The 18,829-nt window shown below is 31.3% G+C and overlaps 1 protein-coding gene across 1 annotated transcript in view; it reads left to right on the top strand.

Moving 5' to 3' along the window:
- The first annotated feature begins 824 nt into the window (after positions 1 to 824).
- LOC118190240 (aquaporin-9-like) overlaps positions 825 to 18,829 on the top strand; it is a 156,664-nt gene continuing 138,659 nt past the window's right edge. The window contains exon 1 of the mRNA XM_035360929.2: positions 825 to 1,032. Coding sequence (XP_035216820.1) covers positions 934 to 1,032 — 99 coding nt within the window. The 5' untranslated portion in view covers positions 825 to 933. The remainder of the gene's footprint in view (positions 1,033 to 18,829) is intronic.

Here is an 18,829-nt window from a genome sequence, read left to right as displayed (position 1 = left end):
AATTAATTACAATTTTTCTCGAGTAAAAATTAAATGTAAGGTCTTTTAGTGCAATCAAATTATATATCTTTCTATGTATTTGTTTGTTAAATATGGTAAAGCGCATAAGAGCTATCTTCCCAAGATAAGAAATACCTTCGCGGAGGACTTTCCGAGAGAATCTGGCTCGTATTTACACTACAAATTGGAAAAATTACGAAAACACCAATGCAACGAGCCTGTGCACGGAAATTCGAACATGCGGTTAATACGATTTAGTGGTCTTACCCACTCTACAATTGCGCGGGTTCTATGGCTACGTGTAAATTACCTTAAATAATAAAAACATGCACGCGTTTCATAATTTTGAGAAATAGGCTTTGGAGCATTGCTACCCAAATAGAATTATAATTTTATTGCTAAATATACTTAATTCTAAACTTTTAAATCAAAAGAATGAAAATAGTAAAATAAATAGAAATAATAATATAATAAGAATATTCCCGAAATAGTTTTGTACTAATCTAAGTTTTAAAGTTATTAGACAATTTAAAACAGTTTGCTTGACTGTAAAAATTTACCCGTGACTGAAATTTTGAAGCGTAAGCAAAATTTTTGGATTTCTAACACTTACATATTAAAAAAAAAAAAAAAGAAACTGATGAAAAAGAAAAGAAAATGAAATTTAAATCTCCACCATAGAAATAATATTTTAAAACTAAAGCTTCGTAAAAACAGAAAACAGGTCAATTTTGAACAGTTTATTTTTCACCAGTAGCGATGAAGAGCCAATTATAGATGCCCTTCCCCATCTGCCGTTTATTCGGATAAGCAGCAGAATCACACAACAGCGTGGAACAGACCGATCCACCTTCATTTTCAGAGAAGCTGTGGACGCTTACTCTTACTACTCCATCACCTCCTGAAAGCGAGTATCGTCTGCTCGAAAGCACCATGGGTGATGTGCCATACGCCTTCCTCAAGAAGCTACGAATTCGAAACCAAGTAGTGCGTGAATTCTTGGCCGAGTTTTTGGGAACCTTCATCTTGATCGTGAGTATCGAATTTTTTTTTTTTTTTAGATTCTTCTCGCCAATTTTATTTTTCACGTGATATTCAGAGAATGAAATCATTCTAGCTTTCATAGGATGTTGGTTATGCATTTCAGTTCGTTGAAGCTGTGAATGATTTAGTACTTCTAATGCTTTACTGCAATTTATAATTTTTATTGTATTTAACAATTTTTTGGCGCGAATTCCGAATAAGTCTTTTGTTTTTACGAAAGAAAAAAAAATATTTTTGACACAAATAAAAAAAATGACAAAATATTTCGAATGATATTATTGGCATAATTTTACTTTCATTCACATTTGTACTGTTTTGAATGAAACAAAATGATAGGCATTTTCTTAATAAAATATTTTTCTTTCGAATGATATTATTGGCATAATTTTACTTTCATTCACATTTGTACTGTTTTGTATAAACAAAATGCTAACATTTTCTTAATAAAGAATTTTTTATTGATTTGTATTGAGACAAGGTACTGAGTTTGAAAATAATCTTACTACTGTTTTCATTTTTGATATATTGTGTTTTTGATGTATTTGCAGATTATTTTAATTATTCTGTTGCCGATTTGGGCTTATTAATTTTTTTGTCACATTATATGAGGGTCAGGAAATAGTAAATAATGGAATACATTTCTGAATAATAAACATACATCATTTCTTAAATGCTTCTCAACTGAAAAAAAAACCTTGCTTTTACCTTGAATGCGTGAATATTAAATTTACTCCTATGTTGTTATTTTTGGAATTTTAATTAATAGTTTCACTAAAATTACATTTAAATGTAGAAATAAAGAATTTTTAATTAAAGAATGGGGCACAGGAATTATTTACCACAAACATAGGAAGAAACAAAGAATTTAAAAAATTAAGGAAATAAACCGAAGATAGGTAAAATTTTAATTAATTTAAATTTTGTTATCAACTTGTATGTGATTTTCTAGTGATATAAATTAATAAAAGTAAACTGAGCTATTAAACAAATCAAAATATTGTATTTTTTTCGGTATTAGTCGGAGTTCTAATGGGTTTGAAAGAACATTCCACATTTTTTTTATAACATTGGGAACTTCTAAATTTGCAAATAATTCACATAGCGCGAATAAGTATTCACATCCATAACGTTTCCGTAATTTATGTAATAGTCTTTTTATCCTGTGGAATATTACGTATATTTCTAAATCGTTATTAATATCAATAAAAATATTAGGTTTATTTTGTCTTAAAATGAAAAATCCTTTTTGTGAATGAATACTTAAACTTCATTCGTCAAAAGAACAAAGTTTCTGAGAATAATTATTGGACAGATTTAAAAACTTCTTTGTAATTTCAAATTTAATACGTAGATTTTTTTTTATTTAATTCCTTGAATGCTTTATTCTCTCGTTCAAAATCAATTAAATCTGGTAATAGAGTGAAATTATTACTCTTTTCGAAAGATTTTTATAGTTTAAAATTTTGATGACTAATAATGCTCGTTAAGATTTTCTTCCGTTACCTATAGAGAAACGGAATTATTTCACTCTTGTACTAAATGTTAGAATAACTGCAATAGCCATTCGTTTGATGTTCTTTTTTTTCATGCATACTCTCACTTATTCTTTAAACTGAAACTCGTGTTAAAAACTCTGTTGCACGAAATCTGTCGAATTGTTACGTCATGGTTACCTCTCTTTTTGATTCACTCTTATAGGAGTGGGGTGGAGGGTACAAAGAATTCATGTGCGAGAGATCTGTTGCTGACTTCGTGACGTAACGGGAGCAGACGACTGAAGGTGAAATTCAACATAAAGATTTTTAGGGTGTCGTAGGGTTAACTGCCGTGTAATCCAAGTAGATTAAAATGAATGTGAAGGAAATATAAATACGATTATAAAGAATTTTATCTCTTTTAATTGTAAAAAATACTCTATAACTCGGCAGTCTTTTAGAAGTAGATAAGTTTCAGATTCATTTTATAATCTTCGATTACAATTAAAGGAGTAACTGCTGATATTTATATACTGGATTCATATCGAAAAAATGTATCAGAGGAGTAATTGCGCTTAACCTATAATGTAAATTATTATAAAATTTTAATAAATATGCGTTCAAGAGTTTAAATCTTTTCTTGCAATATTTTAAATTGCAAGTCAGGTTTAACGTGATTTACGTTTTAGAGTAGGATTATCCAATTCTTTGTGATTAAATTTTTTTTAATTAAATTGTAAGGAATTTTAATTTAGAAGTATTAAAACTTTTTTTTAACCAAAAGATGTTAAGCATAAATTCTCTAAAACTGAGACATGAACTCGTGAATGAGGTAGGATCAAACTATTTACTTTTTCTTATTAAAACAGTGAAAAAGTTTATTATTTCATTCAGCTACAATTCTTTTTCTTTCCTTTTTTTTTTTTTTTTTTTTTAAAAAAACAAATGATAGAAATAAAAATAAATTATACCAAATATGAGATATGACTAAAATAAAATGAATATGAGATAAACTTAATGAACTGATATGATAAACTGAATGAGATAAACTAAAATAAAATTTTCATATATTTAATACATGAAATTTTTGTTAGTTATTCTAATTAATTACGTATATTGATGTAGCCAGAGAAAACTTTATATTAATACCATTAATACTACAATACTTCGAGTTAAAAGTATATTTTTTGATTATTCACATATATTTGTATAATTATTTAATAAATTTCTAAATTCATAAAATTTAGAACTTTTTGTCTAAGAATTTAAATAGAAATTGAAATTACAGAAAATATTATGTATATCTCGGTATGCTGCTTTCATAATCTTTAATGAAAATTTTTTATGTATTCTGTCTTAATATGAAATGAGTAATCCTTTCTGAAATATGTAATGAGTAATCATGTCTGTTAATCAATATATTATTTATCAGTCTGCTGAGTAATATATTATATATTAGACATATATTTACAGAATTAATATTAACACTCTTGAGAATTTTCTGGTTTTCACGTAGTGATCTTAATACGATCCAAATAAAGACGCGAAATTGATGTCAATAGATCACGCTTGATCATTCAGTTATCTTCTAATTTATTAAAACACATTTCTTGTCATAGCAAAACTAAGCATTAAGAAAGTATTTTATACGTACTGTTTAATTTTATTTTATAACACGTGTTATTTTAGTCATTGGTATGATAAAGAAAATACATTTCTGGTACCTTAGAATATATCAACTAGAAAATTTCTAATTCTAGTTATCATCGGCATCAAATCAAAAACTGTACATTATCATCGGCATCAAAAATTAGTTAAAGCAAAGTTAGGTTATTTGAACATGACAAAGCTCACTAGAGGCTATCTGCGCAAAAGGAGGGATGATATCGTGAAGGGCCTTTCTACGAAAAACTGGTTCGTAATCGCGTACACATGGGGAAAACCAGGAAAAGCACCTGTGCAGCAAGCTCTTTCGGGTGGAATCGAATCCGAGTCAAACTTCCAGCAGTCTTAACCACTCGGCCACTGGCGAGTCTTCGAAAATAAAACCTAACTGAATTGGTGTTGGTGTATTTATAATTATGGCAAAGCACACTAGGGCTATCTGCCTAAGGGGAGGGATGCCTTTCGTGGAGGACTTTCTAAGGAAAACTGGCTCGTATACACGTTACACATGGAGAAAACCACGAAAACGCCCATGCAGCCAGCCCGTTCGCGGGATTCGAACCTCGGACCGAACTACCAGTGTTCATCGTCTTTACCGCTCGGCCGCTGGTGGGCTCCTAACTGAATTGATACAATTATGTAGTAATATATAGATCGCAATTCTACCTGCATTTCTTGAATTTTGAATAAAATTAAGAAATACATGTAGAGAATTGTTGTAATGTAACTTTAATATTTCAGTATTTTCACGTTTATTCCATTTCCCCTCTTATAAAGAAATACAGGAAGAAGGGCAAACATTATCAGTATTGAAACCTTTTTTTTTTTAATGTTAGATTTTAATTTTATTTCGCAGTAGAATTTTATTAGTTTGCAACAGTATTATTTTCATTTTATTTCTAAGTTCATAAGACTTAAGATGTACAAGCAACATAACCATGTTCCATTACCATTACACTAATAAATTTGTTTTAAATTTGCGGAAATACCTTATACTTTTTAGTATAATAATATTTTCATCCCCCCCCCCACTTTAATGAAGAATTGTTTTTAAATTATTTTTAAGAACATTCATTGTAGAAGTCACGATAATTTGAAACATTTCTTTAATTACTGAAATTCAAATGAAATTTTTCTTTCAGAGTTTCGAACTGAGTGCAAAACTGCAAAAATCTTGTAATTAAATCCGCTCGTAAGATTTTTTTTCCCCTGTAGATACATTTGGTGCCTGATTAGAATTTTGTGAAAGTAATACGCGAGCTTTTTATGGCAAGTAATAAATTGCAGCCTTTTAAAACCTTAAAAGCAAAGAACAGGGAGAACATTAAAATGAAGCCCACCAGCGAACTGGTGGTAAAATTAACTTAACATTTGTAGTTCAACCTAGATTCGATTCCAGGGAAACGGGCGGACTGTATGGGTTTCTCCGTGTTTTTCGTGTGTAACGGGTACACCAGCTAGTTTCCTTATAAAACACTCCACGTAGGTATCCTTTCTCTAGATAGACCTCGCGAGCTCTACCACAATCAAATACACCAAGCTTAAAATATTGAAATGGCTGTGAGAAAGATTATGTAATTTCCTCTTCTCAGTTTATAATTTTGTCACTTTCGTTGCCATAAAATCAATTAAAATAGTAAAACAGTGCAACTTATTTCTTACTGGGGCATTGATAATTTAACTTTTGCAATATTTTAAATGACTTGATTGTTAAGAATTTGATTAAAAAATTAATACAACATTAAAAAATATTAGCAAAGCAATAAATATTTAAAAAAATTAGGTATAATTAAAAAGAACACGCATACCATATTTTATTTCTTTTCAAGCTTTCAAATTTCATATAACGTAAATATAGTAATAAATTTCACTATAAACCAATAAACATAAATTTAAATTATCTTAAGTTATCAAATTAAGTTTTTTTTCATTTGCTGTTGTAAGGCTAAAGTGAAAATTTTTTCTTAAATATGTGTACAGTGTACTTAATTTTCTCATCTATTACGTATGCTGCGAATTCTCGCTGTTGTATGCAGAGCGTTTAAATAATGATTTCTTGCAGTTACTTTTCTACCGCTTTCGTCTGATATCTCGCAGTTACTTTACTCCAGTCACGTAATATTAATTGCTTAATGAGAAAGATAAGTGAATGCTAAACTAATCTCGCAAATTTAATTAATAATTATCAGTTTTATTTGAGGAATAATCACATCTCTTACACCACAGAAAAAGAGAAGTTTTCACATTTTAAGTCAGTAATGTAGTTTTGTTACTAAATTTTACGTTTAAATTTGTACGTTCTAAATTTTACGTTACATTGACATTTTGTTGCGAATGCCTGTCTTTCATTGTTTAATGTTTAACGTTTACTGAATTTTAAGTTAGTTTTTATTTATTTTTATTATTTTTTTATTACGAATGCCTTCCCTTGTCTTAATTGTTCAAGACGGGCTGGCTGCATGGGCGTTTTCGTGGTTTTCCCCATGTGTAACGTGTATACGAGCCAGTTTTCCTTAGAAAGTCCTCCACGAAGGCATCCCTCCTCTTAGGCAGATAGCCCTCGAGGCTTTGCCATAATCACACTCACACACACACACTTAACTGTTCAAGTGCAAGTACTGAACATTAGCTCAACTGAAGTTCATTGGGCTCGACTAGTCACCGTGTGGTTAAGACCACTGAATACTGGGAACTCGACCTGGATTCGATTTCTGACAAACCTGTTGGCTGCATGGTTGGTTCCTATGGGTAACGTAAATACAAGCCAATTTTCCTCAGAAAGTCCTCTACGAAGGTGTTTCTGCCTTTAGGCAGATAGACCTATTCTACCATACTCAGATAAAATGAACACAACTTTAAAATTCTCTGAAGTTATCTAAAACTGCCCGAAAGTATGTAAAAACTGAAACTATTAAAGGGCTTTCTTCCTACGTAACTTGAATTTTCGTGATACTTTTCGGTATGTAAAAGGAAATACGAGCTGGTTCTAACAACATATGAAGCCAAATAAGTTAGTCATTTGCTTCCTAAATCATTCGTGTTTCTATAAAAAGATATGAATTTTTTGGATTACTTAGGTCAACAAATTTTCCGAACAATGGTATTTCTTTCGAAAACTGATTCTGAGTAGAACAACTCGATTCTGTTAGTTCTACGTTAGTTCATTAGAACAACTGAAATATGTTATATATATATATATATGTGTGTGTGTGTGTGTGTGTGTGTGTGTGTGTGTGTGTACTGTAAATACGATCTAGTTTCCATTAAAATTTATTCTTCAAAGGTATGCCTCCCCCATTCGGCTAGAGATATCTTTTGCATGCTTTCCTGTAGTTCAAATAATCCAAACCGATCCGAAAGGGGGGGGACAAATTACATTATTTAAGCCAATATTTGATCTTTAGCACTTATAGGAGTATTTTACACTTTAGCCAATCAGTACAAGTTAACGTTTGATTTTGTTCGTTTTAGCGTCATCTGAAAGCTGTTTGATTAATTAACTGCCATAAAGAATGTAATTTTTTTTTTTTTTTTTTCAATGGGAGAGATGAACTTTTAGAGGATTTGAGATAAAAATATTATTTAGCTTCTAGAGGTGTTTGCTCCCATATGTAACCAAGCATTTTCTTAAAAATATGTTTTTTTTTTTTTTTTTTTTTTTTTTTTTTGAAGAAAGCATCATATTTACATTATAAGTGGAAAAAAAATGTTTAACTGAAAGAATTTAAATAGATGTGACATGTTTAGTAAAAATGAATAATTCTTAACTTCTTTATATTTTTATTGAAAAGAAAAGAGTTGAATTTATTACATTAATTTTACCTTCGACTATGTAGTTTAAAAAATCAAATGCCGATCAATAAAAAATATAATAATTACAATTTGAAAATATATTTATAAGAAAGAATTTAATTTGTATTTGGGATTACTTTTGCTGCAATTACCACAAAGATCTGAAATATTCGATGAAGGAATGTTCTTAATGTGTGTGTAAGATAACGTAACAGAAATGCTGCTTACGATTAGAAATGCTCAACGATTTGCTGCGTTTATCACAATTCTGTATTCCCGTCATGTTTGTTTTTCACGTTTGTTTTGTGAATTCAGAACTTTTCTTGTAGCAAAATTTGATCGAAATTATTCCTTTTGGACAATATTTCTATCTCGTGTGGTGAAACTACGATTGAAATTTCATTTTATACTTTTTAGATTTATTCAGTTTTTTGCTCAAAATATTTCGATTGCAAAAAAAAGTCTTAACATAATTTATTAAGTATATATTATACGAGTGAGCAAATATTAATCATAACAACATGACAGAGTCATATTTTATAAGCATAAATTTATTCTTATCTCAACTTTATAAGCACTTTTTTTAAAGTACTATTTATGTGAAAGTTAATAAAAACGAAATGAAATTTTCAATCTAAAAGCCATACATCATTTATTATTTCTGTTAATATTTACTGATGTCACAAGAAAGGAAAACCAGTACATAAATATACTATAGTTATCTAATTATCGAATTTAAATGTTCCGGAGTTTATTCAGGAAACTGGATAGTTGAGAAAAAAATTATTTTTCACATTTATTTTCAGATAAAGAAAAAAACTTGGAGGGGGAGAATCAGAAAATTTTGTGAAATAAAAATGGATTACTTATTTATTGCATATGATGGTTAACGGAAGTATCACAAAACGTGTATGGAAATTAGGATCACGATGCCAAACGGTATGATAAAAGCCACACTGAACAACAATAATGTGGCCAACCAGTTACCGAAGGACTGAAGTTGAGAAATAGTAGCAGTTCATCCACTAGTAGAATGGAGTGGATAAGATCATTAAATACTGGTACTTTAACTCGAGTTAAAATTACAGCGAATGGACTTGCAGATGGGTATTTTCGTGATTTTCCCCAAATGACAGTGAATACGAAATAGTTTTCCACGGAGGCATCGCTGCTTTGGGGGTTTTCGCCCACGTAATGCTTTGCTGCCAGCAATTAAATGGAGTGCTGTTTCCGGTGAACTGAATTGGATTATTCCGATTAAGGCAAAGCACGGGAAGCCTATTTACATAAGAGGCGGAAGGCCTTAGTGGAGGCTATTTTAATAGAAATTGGCTCATGCTTGTCACATGGGGAAAATAACGAAAACTCTCGTGCAACTATACCGTTCGCTGAGATGTTAGCCTGGGACAAACAACCAGTTTTCAGAGGCTTTTCCACTCTGTTGCTATTCTCGTTGATTAAACTAACTGATTGCATGAAGTTTTTATAGCTTCCTTCCTGTTACGCAAATACTGGGTAGCTTCCTTTGGAAAATCGTACGTTAATGCCAGCTGTTATAAACAGAGATACAACGCATGTCAGTGAAGAAATACAGCAAATACTAATAAAAATTAAAAAATAAGTACACAAAACTTTTCAGAGCAGAATCTAAATTAATTTATTAAACTACGCCCCCCCCGCAAACAAATTGCTAATATAAGGTATTTATAAAAAAATTAACCACCATCTGTTAGTAGGACAGCAGAAGAAATGAATGAACTATAATTAAAAGATATGTGAGAACTTATTTTCAAAATATAGCTTTTCATCATATCGTCATTGTTAATGATTCATCCAGGGAGCCGAAATACTGGATCAGCTCATGAATATGCGGGTTTCCCCCACTTTCCTTTTTTCCCCCTCGCTATTTCTTTTCTTTCTCTCTTTTTTCCACCCTTCCAGTTAAACTAAAAGTCGGATGGGAACCTACTTGCATCAACTCGGTATAAAAAGAAGGTACTATTTTGCTTCGTTCTTATTAAGGGTTCGCTCTTATTAAGCTACATAAGTTAATTTTAGCTAACTTCGGTAATTAGCTAGGTGTTATTATCTAGGCTATTAATTCGGTAAATAGCTAGGCTATTAGTTCGTTGTAGCTACCTAGGTAATTGTAGCTCAGTTTAATTTAGTATTAGAGTAGTTTATTTTCCTGTCATGATTTAAACGTCTGAGTGGAGGCTTTCTTGTAAGCCCTAAAAAGGGCCATCTGTTATTATTTCTTTGAGTGAATAAAAGGGTATTTATTTTAACTCTTCTCTGGACTTTGGCGTTATACACGTGAACTCAGCGATAAGTCGCTACACAGTTCAAATAGGTTCCTCTACATTCAGCAAAGTAATTAGCGTTATTATAAATTATTAAAAGGAATATTAATACAGTATATTAGAATCAGACAACGAGCAAAATCGGTACTTCTAAGAAAAGTTCTTCTTCTTTCTTACAGAAATTCTAAGCCGGATCACGGACCAAAGCATTTAGTTTATGAAGTACTTTTGTAAAATAATTAAAATGACTTCCACATCATCGAAATAAAAATTGAAATAAATAAGATAGAGGAATCGCTAAAGAAAGAGAAGATACAATTACGAGTTTAAAATAAGAGTTAGAAAAGAAGTTCCTTGTGTACAAGAATGATGACGTCCTGAAGCGAGCCTTAACAAAAGGGAAACTATAGTCTAGCAATGGCGTATCTAGACTTTTTGCCGTTCGGTTGTTGCACTTGTCACCTCTCTCAATGCACCCCAAATAATCAACTCTTAAAAATATTAAAACGACAAATATGGAAATAAATAAATACTATTTACTAATTTTTGAAATAAAACTTTTAATTTCAGTATTTTAAAACGTGTTTTTTTTTCCCTGTTGGTAAAATTGTTGCTTACATTCTAGAAAAATGCTTCTCATCCTTTTTTTGCCTCGTGCACGACTCACCACTCTGATCATTGCTAGACGATCATTATTCCCACCTCCCTCCTTTCCCAAACTCAAAAAAGTATATATATATATTTGTTAAAATTTGGATCACTTTGATGGGTTTTATGAATTAAATATTTATAGAAAATTCAAGTTAAAATATCGCACTGAATAAAGGTTGTTGGATGAGTTAAAAGAACAAGAATGAACGTAATATTTATAAATCTGCAGAATTGGTTTCGAAGGTTTTAGAATAGAACCTTCTTCAGCAACTTCGTCAAATTTATGAATATTACGCTGATTCTTGGGGCTTTAACTTATCTAATAATAAATTGTTGTTAATGTTGATAAATATACCAAATCTTAATAAAAGCAATATTTTTATTTTCATAAAATAAAGTTAATTAATTAATTAACTAAACGGCTAACCGCATTTCTTCCGAAGCTATAAAATTAGCCCCTTGGTTGAGAAACCCTGCTCTAGAAGTTTTACTGTATTTGCTCTTCGCTTGACAGTACAGTATTATTAGAAACAAGATACTCAAATTTAGGTATTGGGGATTGTTTAACCGATTTGTTTGTCACCTCTTTACACTAAGTAATACTTAAGTAAATACTAATTCAGAAGTCAAACAACAAAAATCAGCGTTATATTTACAAAATACTTCTTAAGTATTCACTTGTGTTCTAAAATATTTACTTGTGTCTTACTTAAGTAAATGTAAGGAAAACTTGAAGTAGAATTACGATATTTGGAATTCTGTTTTGAAATTTGCCTTTTAGAATAAATTGTAAAAGTTTAAAATAGACTTCCCTCCCACCTATATGTTTCGTCTTCCAAAACGGTAACAGAAATGAAAACTTTGAAGTGTTACTCTGGCAGTGAGAATTTCATCCTTATTTATGTCACTGAGCTCATAATTTAATTGTCATTCGTATTATCTATTTCCAAGGCTTTGATTGAGTAAGGAAGAAATAGCAAGAAAATGAAGCTACTGAAGCCTGTGTGTAATTTCATTGAATACCTTGGAGCAATGTAAAAACAATCCTCTCCACTGTTCAGTTACAGTATAACAATTCGACATATTATTATTCTTCCCCCTCACTAAATGACCAAAGGGATAAGATGGCTTAAGAGTGCTAGTTCAACTGAAAAGTGATGGTGGTCGATATCCGAACCATGGATTGACTGCGTTATATGGGTTACCTTCTGTGCAATGGTATGTAACGTTACATTCAGACAGAAAAAAATGTGAGCCAGTGCTTCGTAATGTGAATATGAGCGAGTTTCCATTTTTTTAAGCCCTTTGCAGATAATTTTAGTTTCTATGAAGACATTTCGCCTTTTCTGCTGATCATGGTGATGAGCTTATATCGATACTAATAAATCTCGGTTAGTTTTTCTCCTCCGAAACTCTGTATGACTAAATTCTATAATATATTTCACATGAAAAATGCGCCGCCCGGATCGGACAGTAGTCTGCACCGCTTTCTAGCTATGCCACTGCAACCTAGACAATAAGTCTTTTCGTGAAAATTCTGGTGGGAAAAATATCCCATTGTAACTACTATTAAGAGCTAGCAGAAGATGAAGGACAGCATATTTTAAATTAAAAAAAAAAAAAAAAAACTTTGAAAAATAAATTAAGCATATAAAACCGCATTATTTATGGGATGACACAGTAACTTTAGATGACTACATCGGTTTTTCAATAAAGAGCATAGAAAATGCTTATATTAGATTACGTCATTATATTAAAGCACTTTACACTATTATGTAGTTTAGTGGGTCATGAGCATTATGCTTTACTGTACAGCTATTATATATCAACCATCTTCCATTAAGTTCTGTTTTTATATGATGCACCAGTTCTCAAATGTTTGCGAATAATTTCATCATCAGTATAGGCAGTGGACCTTTTCAAATCACTTCTGCCCTTCTTCTCTCGCTTCCTCCAAAATGTCTAAGATCCAGTCTGCATATGTGAAACTTATGTTCCGTTTTTTTAACATAAAAAAGTCAATGCTAATTTAACAAATACTCCTTTTTCATATTATTTTAGTAATTAGGATCATATGGCCCAGTTTTGCCATAAAAATCTTCGAATTAAATTCTCTGTATATATTCTTTGTAGAATTTGATTATAGCATTTCATACAATTTACGAAGTAATCACTATAAATTCTCAATGTTTTATTGATACATTTTTGTTGTTGAAAATCTGAAAGTTCGTTAAATATGGCCGTAAAGTTTAAAGTTTACCCTCAGAAAATTTTCCTTCATTTTCTCCCGTTTTGATTTCTAATTAAGGTTTGTGGCGTCAAACGTTTGTGTAAGGAGCCCGTACAGAATTATTAAATAATCTGAAAATTTTCCCACATGTGATTTTATATCGTGTATACACTGAACGTAAATTGTGGCCCAAATTGAAAGAAGATGAAGTGTATGTCAGGATTAAAATCTCGAATTTGAAAATTTAAATATTTTCAGAAGACTACTTACCAACCCTAAACACATAGAAATAGACCAAATTAAGTGGATTACGGAAAAGCATGCGAAGGCTTTCTGCTTAAGGGAGGTTTGGTTTGGTTTGGTAATATGCGTACAAAAAAGTATGTCTATATAATAAAAATCCGAAAGCTTTCAAATTTTATAATACGCCCAAAGGTTTTTTTTAAACGCTTTGTTACTTATAATGTTTTTCGCATTTAAACCATAAAATTCAATTCAACAGCAATATCACAAAATATTTAAAAGAGCATATCTTTAGAATTTTCGATACACAGTCTCACGTGAGTTTGGTAATCAAAAATTCGTTGCAGTGTTAGAAAATATGAAATTGATAATGAAACAAATTTCAAATTCCAAATTTGGGCTTCCAGATTGCACATATTCAGTAGAAGATTGCGTTATTCAAAATTTGATTACTCTAGATACCGTTGTTTTATCACAATGCGAGAAACATACATACATACATTTATGAAGATTCTTCATTATTTAATTTCTTTACAGATAAAACACAGGGCTGTAATATTCGGTGGTAACAATTTGAAAAGTGAACCGACATTTATAGTGAACCAACACAAAATGCCAAAACGAAATTAATAGCCTTCTGGGCTAACGCCCTTTGGGCTTTAAAAAAAACGAGAGAGAGAGAAAGTTCTACTAAAGAACTTTTCAAAATATATTAAAACTAATATAAATAATAAAAGAATTATTTCCTGGCTTAACGATATTATACACGAAAATCATCGACAAGGCTTGTTTACGATCGAAGATTTTGTCTAGATTCCTTTCTTTTTTGAATGACAGTAGTTTCATTAGTATATTTTACGGAGTAACATTACCAATTTGTAGTTGGACAAATGTATATTTTACGTTTTCCTGTTATTGCGTTTGTTTTCCGTTTCAGTTATTTATGCAAAAAGCGATCAATTTATACAGATTATATAATTTTTGTAATAAAATAAGTCGATTATTACAGATTTCGCTCTATTCTAATGTTTTCCGCTTACTAATTTTTTTTCTCAATTATAACATTATTAATGGCTCGGGAACATTTTGTAGCTGCAATCTGTAAGCTTTCTGGTAAGTAGAATTCGAAACAATTATACTATTCTAAATCTAAGAAATTTTCAACTAAGGATTTGAAGTTACGTGTTTTTACATAAGTCAAATTAAAATGTCGGCAGATGGCAGCACAAGGCACTCAAATTTCAGTTTGGTTTCGCTAAAATTACTGATTAAGTAAAATTCCTGTACCAAAATTCAGTGTAATTTTTACAACATATACAGAATATTTTAAATCGTACTGTACGTAAAAAGATATGCTTTTAAAATAAAAGTTAAAACCTGTCGAGCAGGCCAGTTTGAGCCTGCATCAAAACAAGTGTTCAGTAATTTTATCCGCTCAGCCATTGGTGTACAATCGTTGAAATGTAGCGCATTCTTTGATTAAATTGTTGCATAGAGTTTTATTAAATGGTTGCTGACAATTTTATTAAATGATTGCTTATTTATCTTAAATTACATTGAAAAATGTATTTCATAAACTGGAAGATAAATAAATGAAACATTAATCCTCATAGAAGAGATAGCCCCGGCTCAGTGATGACTTTGCTTTGTTAGTACTCAAGCGCTAGTATATTGCTTTCATATCAAGACTACATGAAGGTCTGAGCTGCCAGTTGGCTGACTCCTGTAGTCGGATCAATATATGGCTAGAAAAGATCTCCATTCATTTATCGCCGAATTTAATATGGCTTGAAATTATTTAGAAAAAGAAAACGGAAATTACTATTATTTTCTTAATATGCATTTAAAAATCAATGCAAGTTGCTTTTTGAACTGCTCGCACACTGTTCTAATCCCTCGCAAAAGTAAAATTAATTAGAAATACAGTAGGATTTCATATTAACTTTGGACCTTGGAAGAACACCTTATTTCAACTACTTGCCGAAGCAGAATCCGCAGTTCTTTGGTGACCTTTATTGCGATTTCAAGGTTAATTTGCGAGCTTTACCTCTTCACGCAGGTAAACAGGAATTCTGCTTTGAACAGAAAACTTTGCACGAGTCCGCTTTCGTTTTTCAAGCATTTCGCGGAAGTCTTCTTGACTTTTTTAATTTAGGCGCCAGAAAGTCTGCTTATTTTTCATTTCTCAGAAAACTGGCTCCAATATCGATGTTTCTGATACTCTTTATAGTTGTCGAAGTGACTGTAACCCAGTTTCGAATTATTTATTCTGCATGAAAAATTTCATTTTTATCACAGTAATTTTCTGCGATTTCTTCTTCGTCAAAAGCGGGCATTATAATGTTAAATCCTAAACAGCGTGTTTTTTTTTTTTTTTTTTTTTTTTTTTTCTGCGAGAATCATAAACCTTTAACTGAAACTTCTTTTCATTGACGAACAATGTTTGTACACTTTTTTCTCTTCGTTTTCGACAATAAATAGACCTTTCTTTGCAGGAACCATTTAGCTAAATCCGTGCCTCATTTAGCGTCACAATGCATTTCGATTTATCCCCTGCCAAATAATTTACATACAGGATTCTACAAACTGTTTTGTGTTGAGCCACATGCCTCGGCAAAAGCTGTTTTTTAGTGTTTTTAAGTTATAAATCTTGGTTTATTATTTCATTTACTGTCGCAACAGGTGTATTTAAAGACTGTAAGTGATTTCTGCTTTGACGGATTTTCGGTCGTTACTAACAATTTAACTTCAGAAACATTATATATACCTTTTTAAGGTACTCGTTTGGAGACTTCTTCCCATGTGGAAATAATGATCGACTATTTTTTCCTTTCTTATAATAATCTTGCTAATTTTGTGTTTAAAAATTTTAATAGATTAGCATTTCACAAAATTTTCGAATTATGAAATAGCAATATTTCTCTTCGGAAAGCACCAAAACATATCCTTCAATCTATAGGTTGGTTTACATGCGACATTTTGAAAGAAGTACATTTAAAAGTAGCACACGGTATTTATCGTTTCAAGTAGCAAGCTATTGCCAGAAGTATTTATTTTAAATGACAAAGTTCTTTTAAAAATTCTTTAGAGATATCGTTCTAAAAAATGTGTAAACACCCTCTGTAAATATATTGAAGTAATTTATCTCCATTTAAAAATTAAAAAAATATAGAAGCACATGAACATGAATGATTATAGAAATTAGCCGATTATTTTTAAATTGGGAAAATATGGCCTTCATTATATAATTGACACTGATATTTTTATGTTCTTCAGTTGTCGGCGTAGTGGCAGTTTCTTGCCTCAGACCTCGTTATTACGATTGCAGCGAAATGCAGATCGTCTGTTTCCGTATGTTTTTTAGTAGCATTACATTATAATAGATTTACAGACACTGCAGTCTTCACAGGGTTGAAAAACTGGTGATTTGGGAGAGACAGGAAGAAAAACGAATAATCAGATAATAAAATTACCTTAAGAGCTGCTTACTCTTTTATCTGCAAGATACTGTCCAATTCCTTTGTCTCTGATTATAAAGAGAAGACAGCACGAAAAAGGAATTCTCCCTTTACTTTGCCTTTTGTCCCAAGAAGTCTTTTAAGAAATACTTCGGTGGCTGTTTTTAGACTTGCAGTTGGATATTATTATCTTCAATCTCAGATTTTAGCTCGATTAGCAGGCATGGTTTTATAGGCATAGGACCTTTAGGGCTCAATGCATTAATGGAGTCTGATCACCTCTAGATCATCTAGTCTTCTATTTTCTTCACTTATCCTGTATATCTTATGCATTTTGAAGAACATAATTTCTTTAAGATTACATTGTTCTGCTGCTCTACACGGCGCCAAAAGACTGCGGCTTGGCTAGAGGAAGAATGCAAGCAACCCGTGCGTCGTATTTTCTGAGCAGTGGCTTAGCTAGGGTGGGGCAAGGGGGGACATCTGTCCTCGGGCGCAGCATCCAAGGGGCGCCAAATTGATGCTGCAAATTTTAGAATGAAATGTTTTCCATTCTTGGTACACAGAAAGGGGCGCAAAATCTTTAATTGTCCCCGGGCGCTTAGAACCTTAGCTACGCCTCTGCTTCTGAGCCTTCTTCATTAGTATCTTAACTTTCGAGTTCTAGTTTTTGCAAACACTATTATTTTCGATTTTTCTGTTTGAGTTGAGAAATCCTTGTGAATTTCTTTGGATGTAGATAACCACTTGTTTCAGTTCTACTTAAAGTTTTGAACTTTTTTCCTTATGAAGGCCTTCATTTAAAAATTGTTTATTACCGGACGTTGTGTAAACATCGAACTGTTATATTCTGAACTATTCATTAATATCATTTCTTAGTTCATTTATTATTACTACCTTGTACGCAGTAAAAAAGCATCGCGCATTAGTCGAAAACGATTACGGCTGAAATTTTGTATATGGGAGTACTTGCAGCATCTAACTGTACACCTCCCTTTTTTATTGCAGATATATGGGAAAGTTTTAATACTTGTTATGAAAAAATAAAAATATAAGAAATTTCACTCCCGTACGACAAAAATTTGACTGGGATATTTAGTACCAAAATTTACAATTTTTGATGTCATTTTCAAGTAGCTCTGAGAAATCGGTTAACTAAAGCCCCGTTCACATGCAACGCTCCTTCGCACAGCTGCCGTTAGCAAGGGGAGAAAAAGGAGACATGAAAGAGTTTCGTCTTTAGGACCCGTTCAGAAGACCACCGTCTTCCTTCCCCTTTACACCTAAAGCCTCTATGAACAATCACGTCTCCGAATTGGCAGATTTCACTACTGTTCACACATTTACATTTACGATACTGTTCACACATTTTTAACGTGGTTTACTGTTGTTAATTTTGTAATTTGTACTTTCGTAACTGATACCTGAACTTTCGTAATGGTTCCTGAAAAATATATGCTTTTTAATTATTATTATTATTTTATAAGCTGTTATTTAGTTCACTCTTGGTGCTTGTCGCTATGGTTAAAAGATGGTAATGAATTTTTAAACTGCTTCCCGATATGATATAGAACTCAAACTTTGTACATACACTGCTTGTGGATGTGGTGTCACGCTTTTGATTTTTAGAGGATTAGATTTTTTTTCAAATTTAAAGTTGAAACGATTTTTTGCAATTATTAACAAATAAACTGAGAATCTCAGAATATTATAGTTTGCACCATAACACACTGTGAAAGAAAAAAAATTAAATGAAATTTTTAGCGTAATTTTTTTTTTAAATATTTTGGTAGAATTTTTGAAAATCGTTCAGATTTTTAGACTTTTTGACGCCCATTAATTTTAAAATTTCCTATCTAAAAATATATCGGTTACAAACTTCCGACATTTTCACAGTTTATAAAACAAACTTTTCGCATTAAAAAAAATTATAAAGGAAATTAAATGGATGATTTTGTACTTTTTTGA

Source organism: Stegodyphus dumicola, chromosome 10, assembly GCF_044657685.1.
Source record: "Stegodyphus dumicola isolate Sdum_Otavi_A_Nest chromosome 10, ASM4465768v1".
NCBI lineage: Eukaryota > Metazoa > Arthropoda > Arachnida > Araneae > Eresidae > Stegodyphus > Stegodyphus dumicola.
The sequence above is the reverse complement of the archived record's forward strand: the minus strand, read 5'-3'. Positions and strand labels throughout refer to the sequence as shown.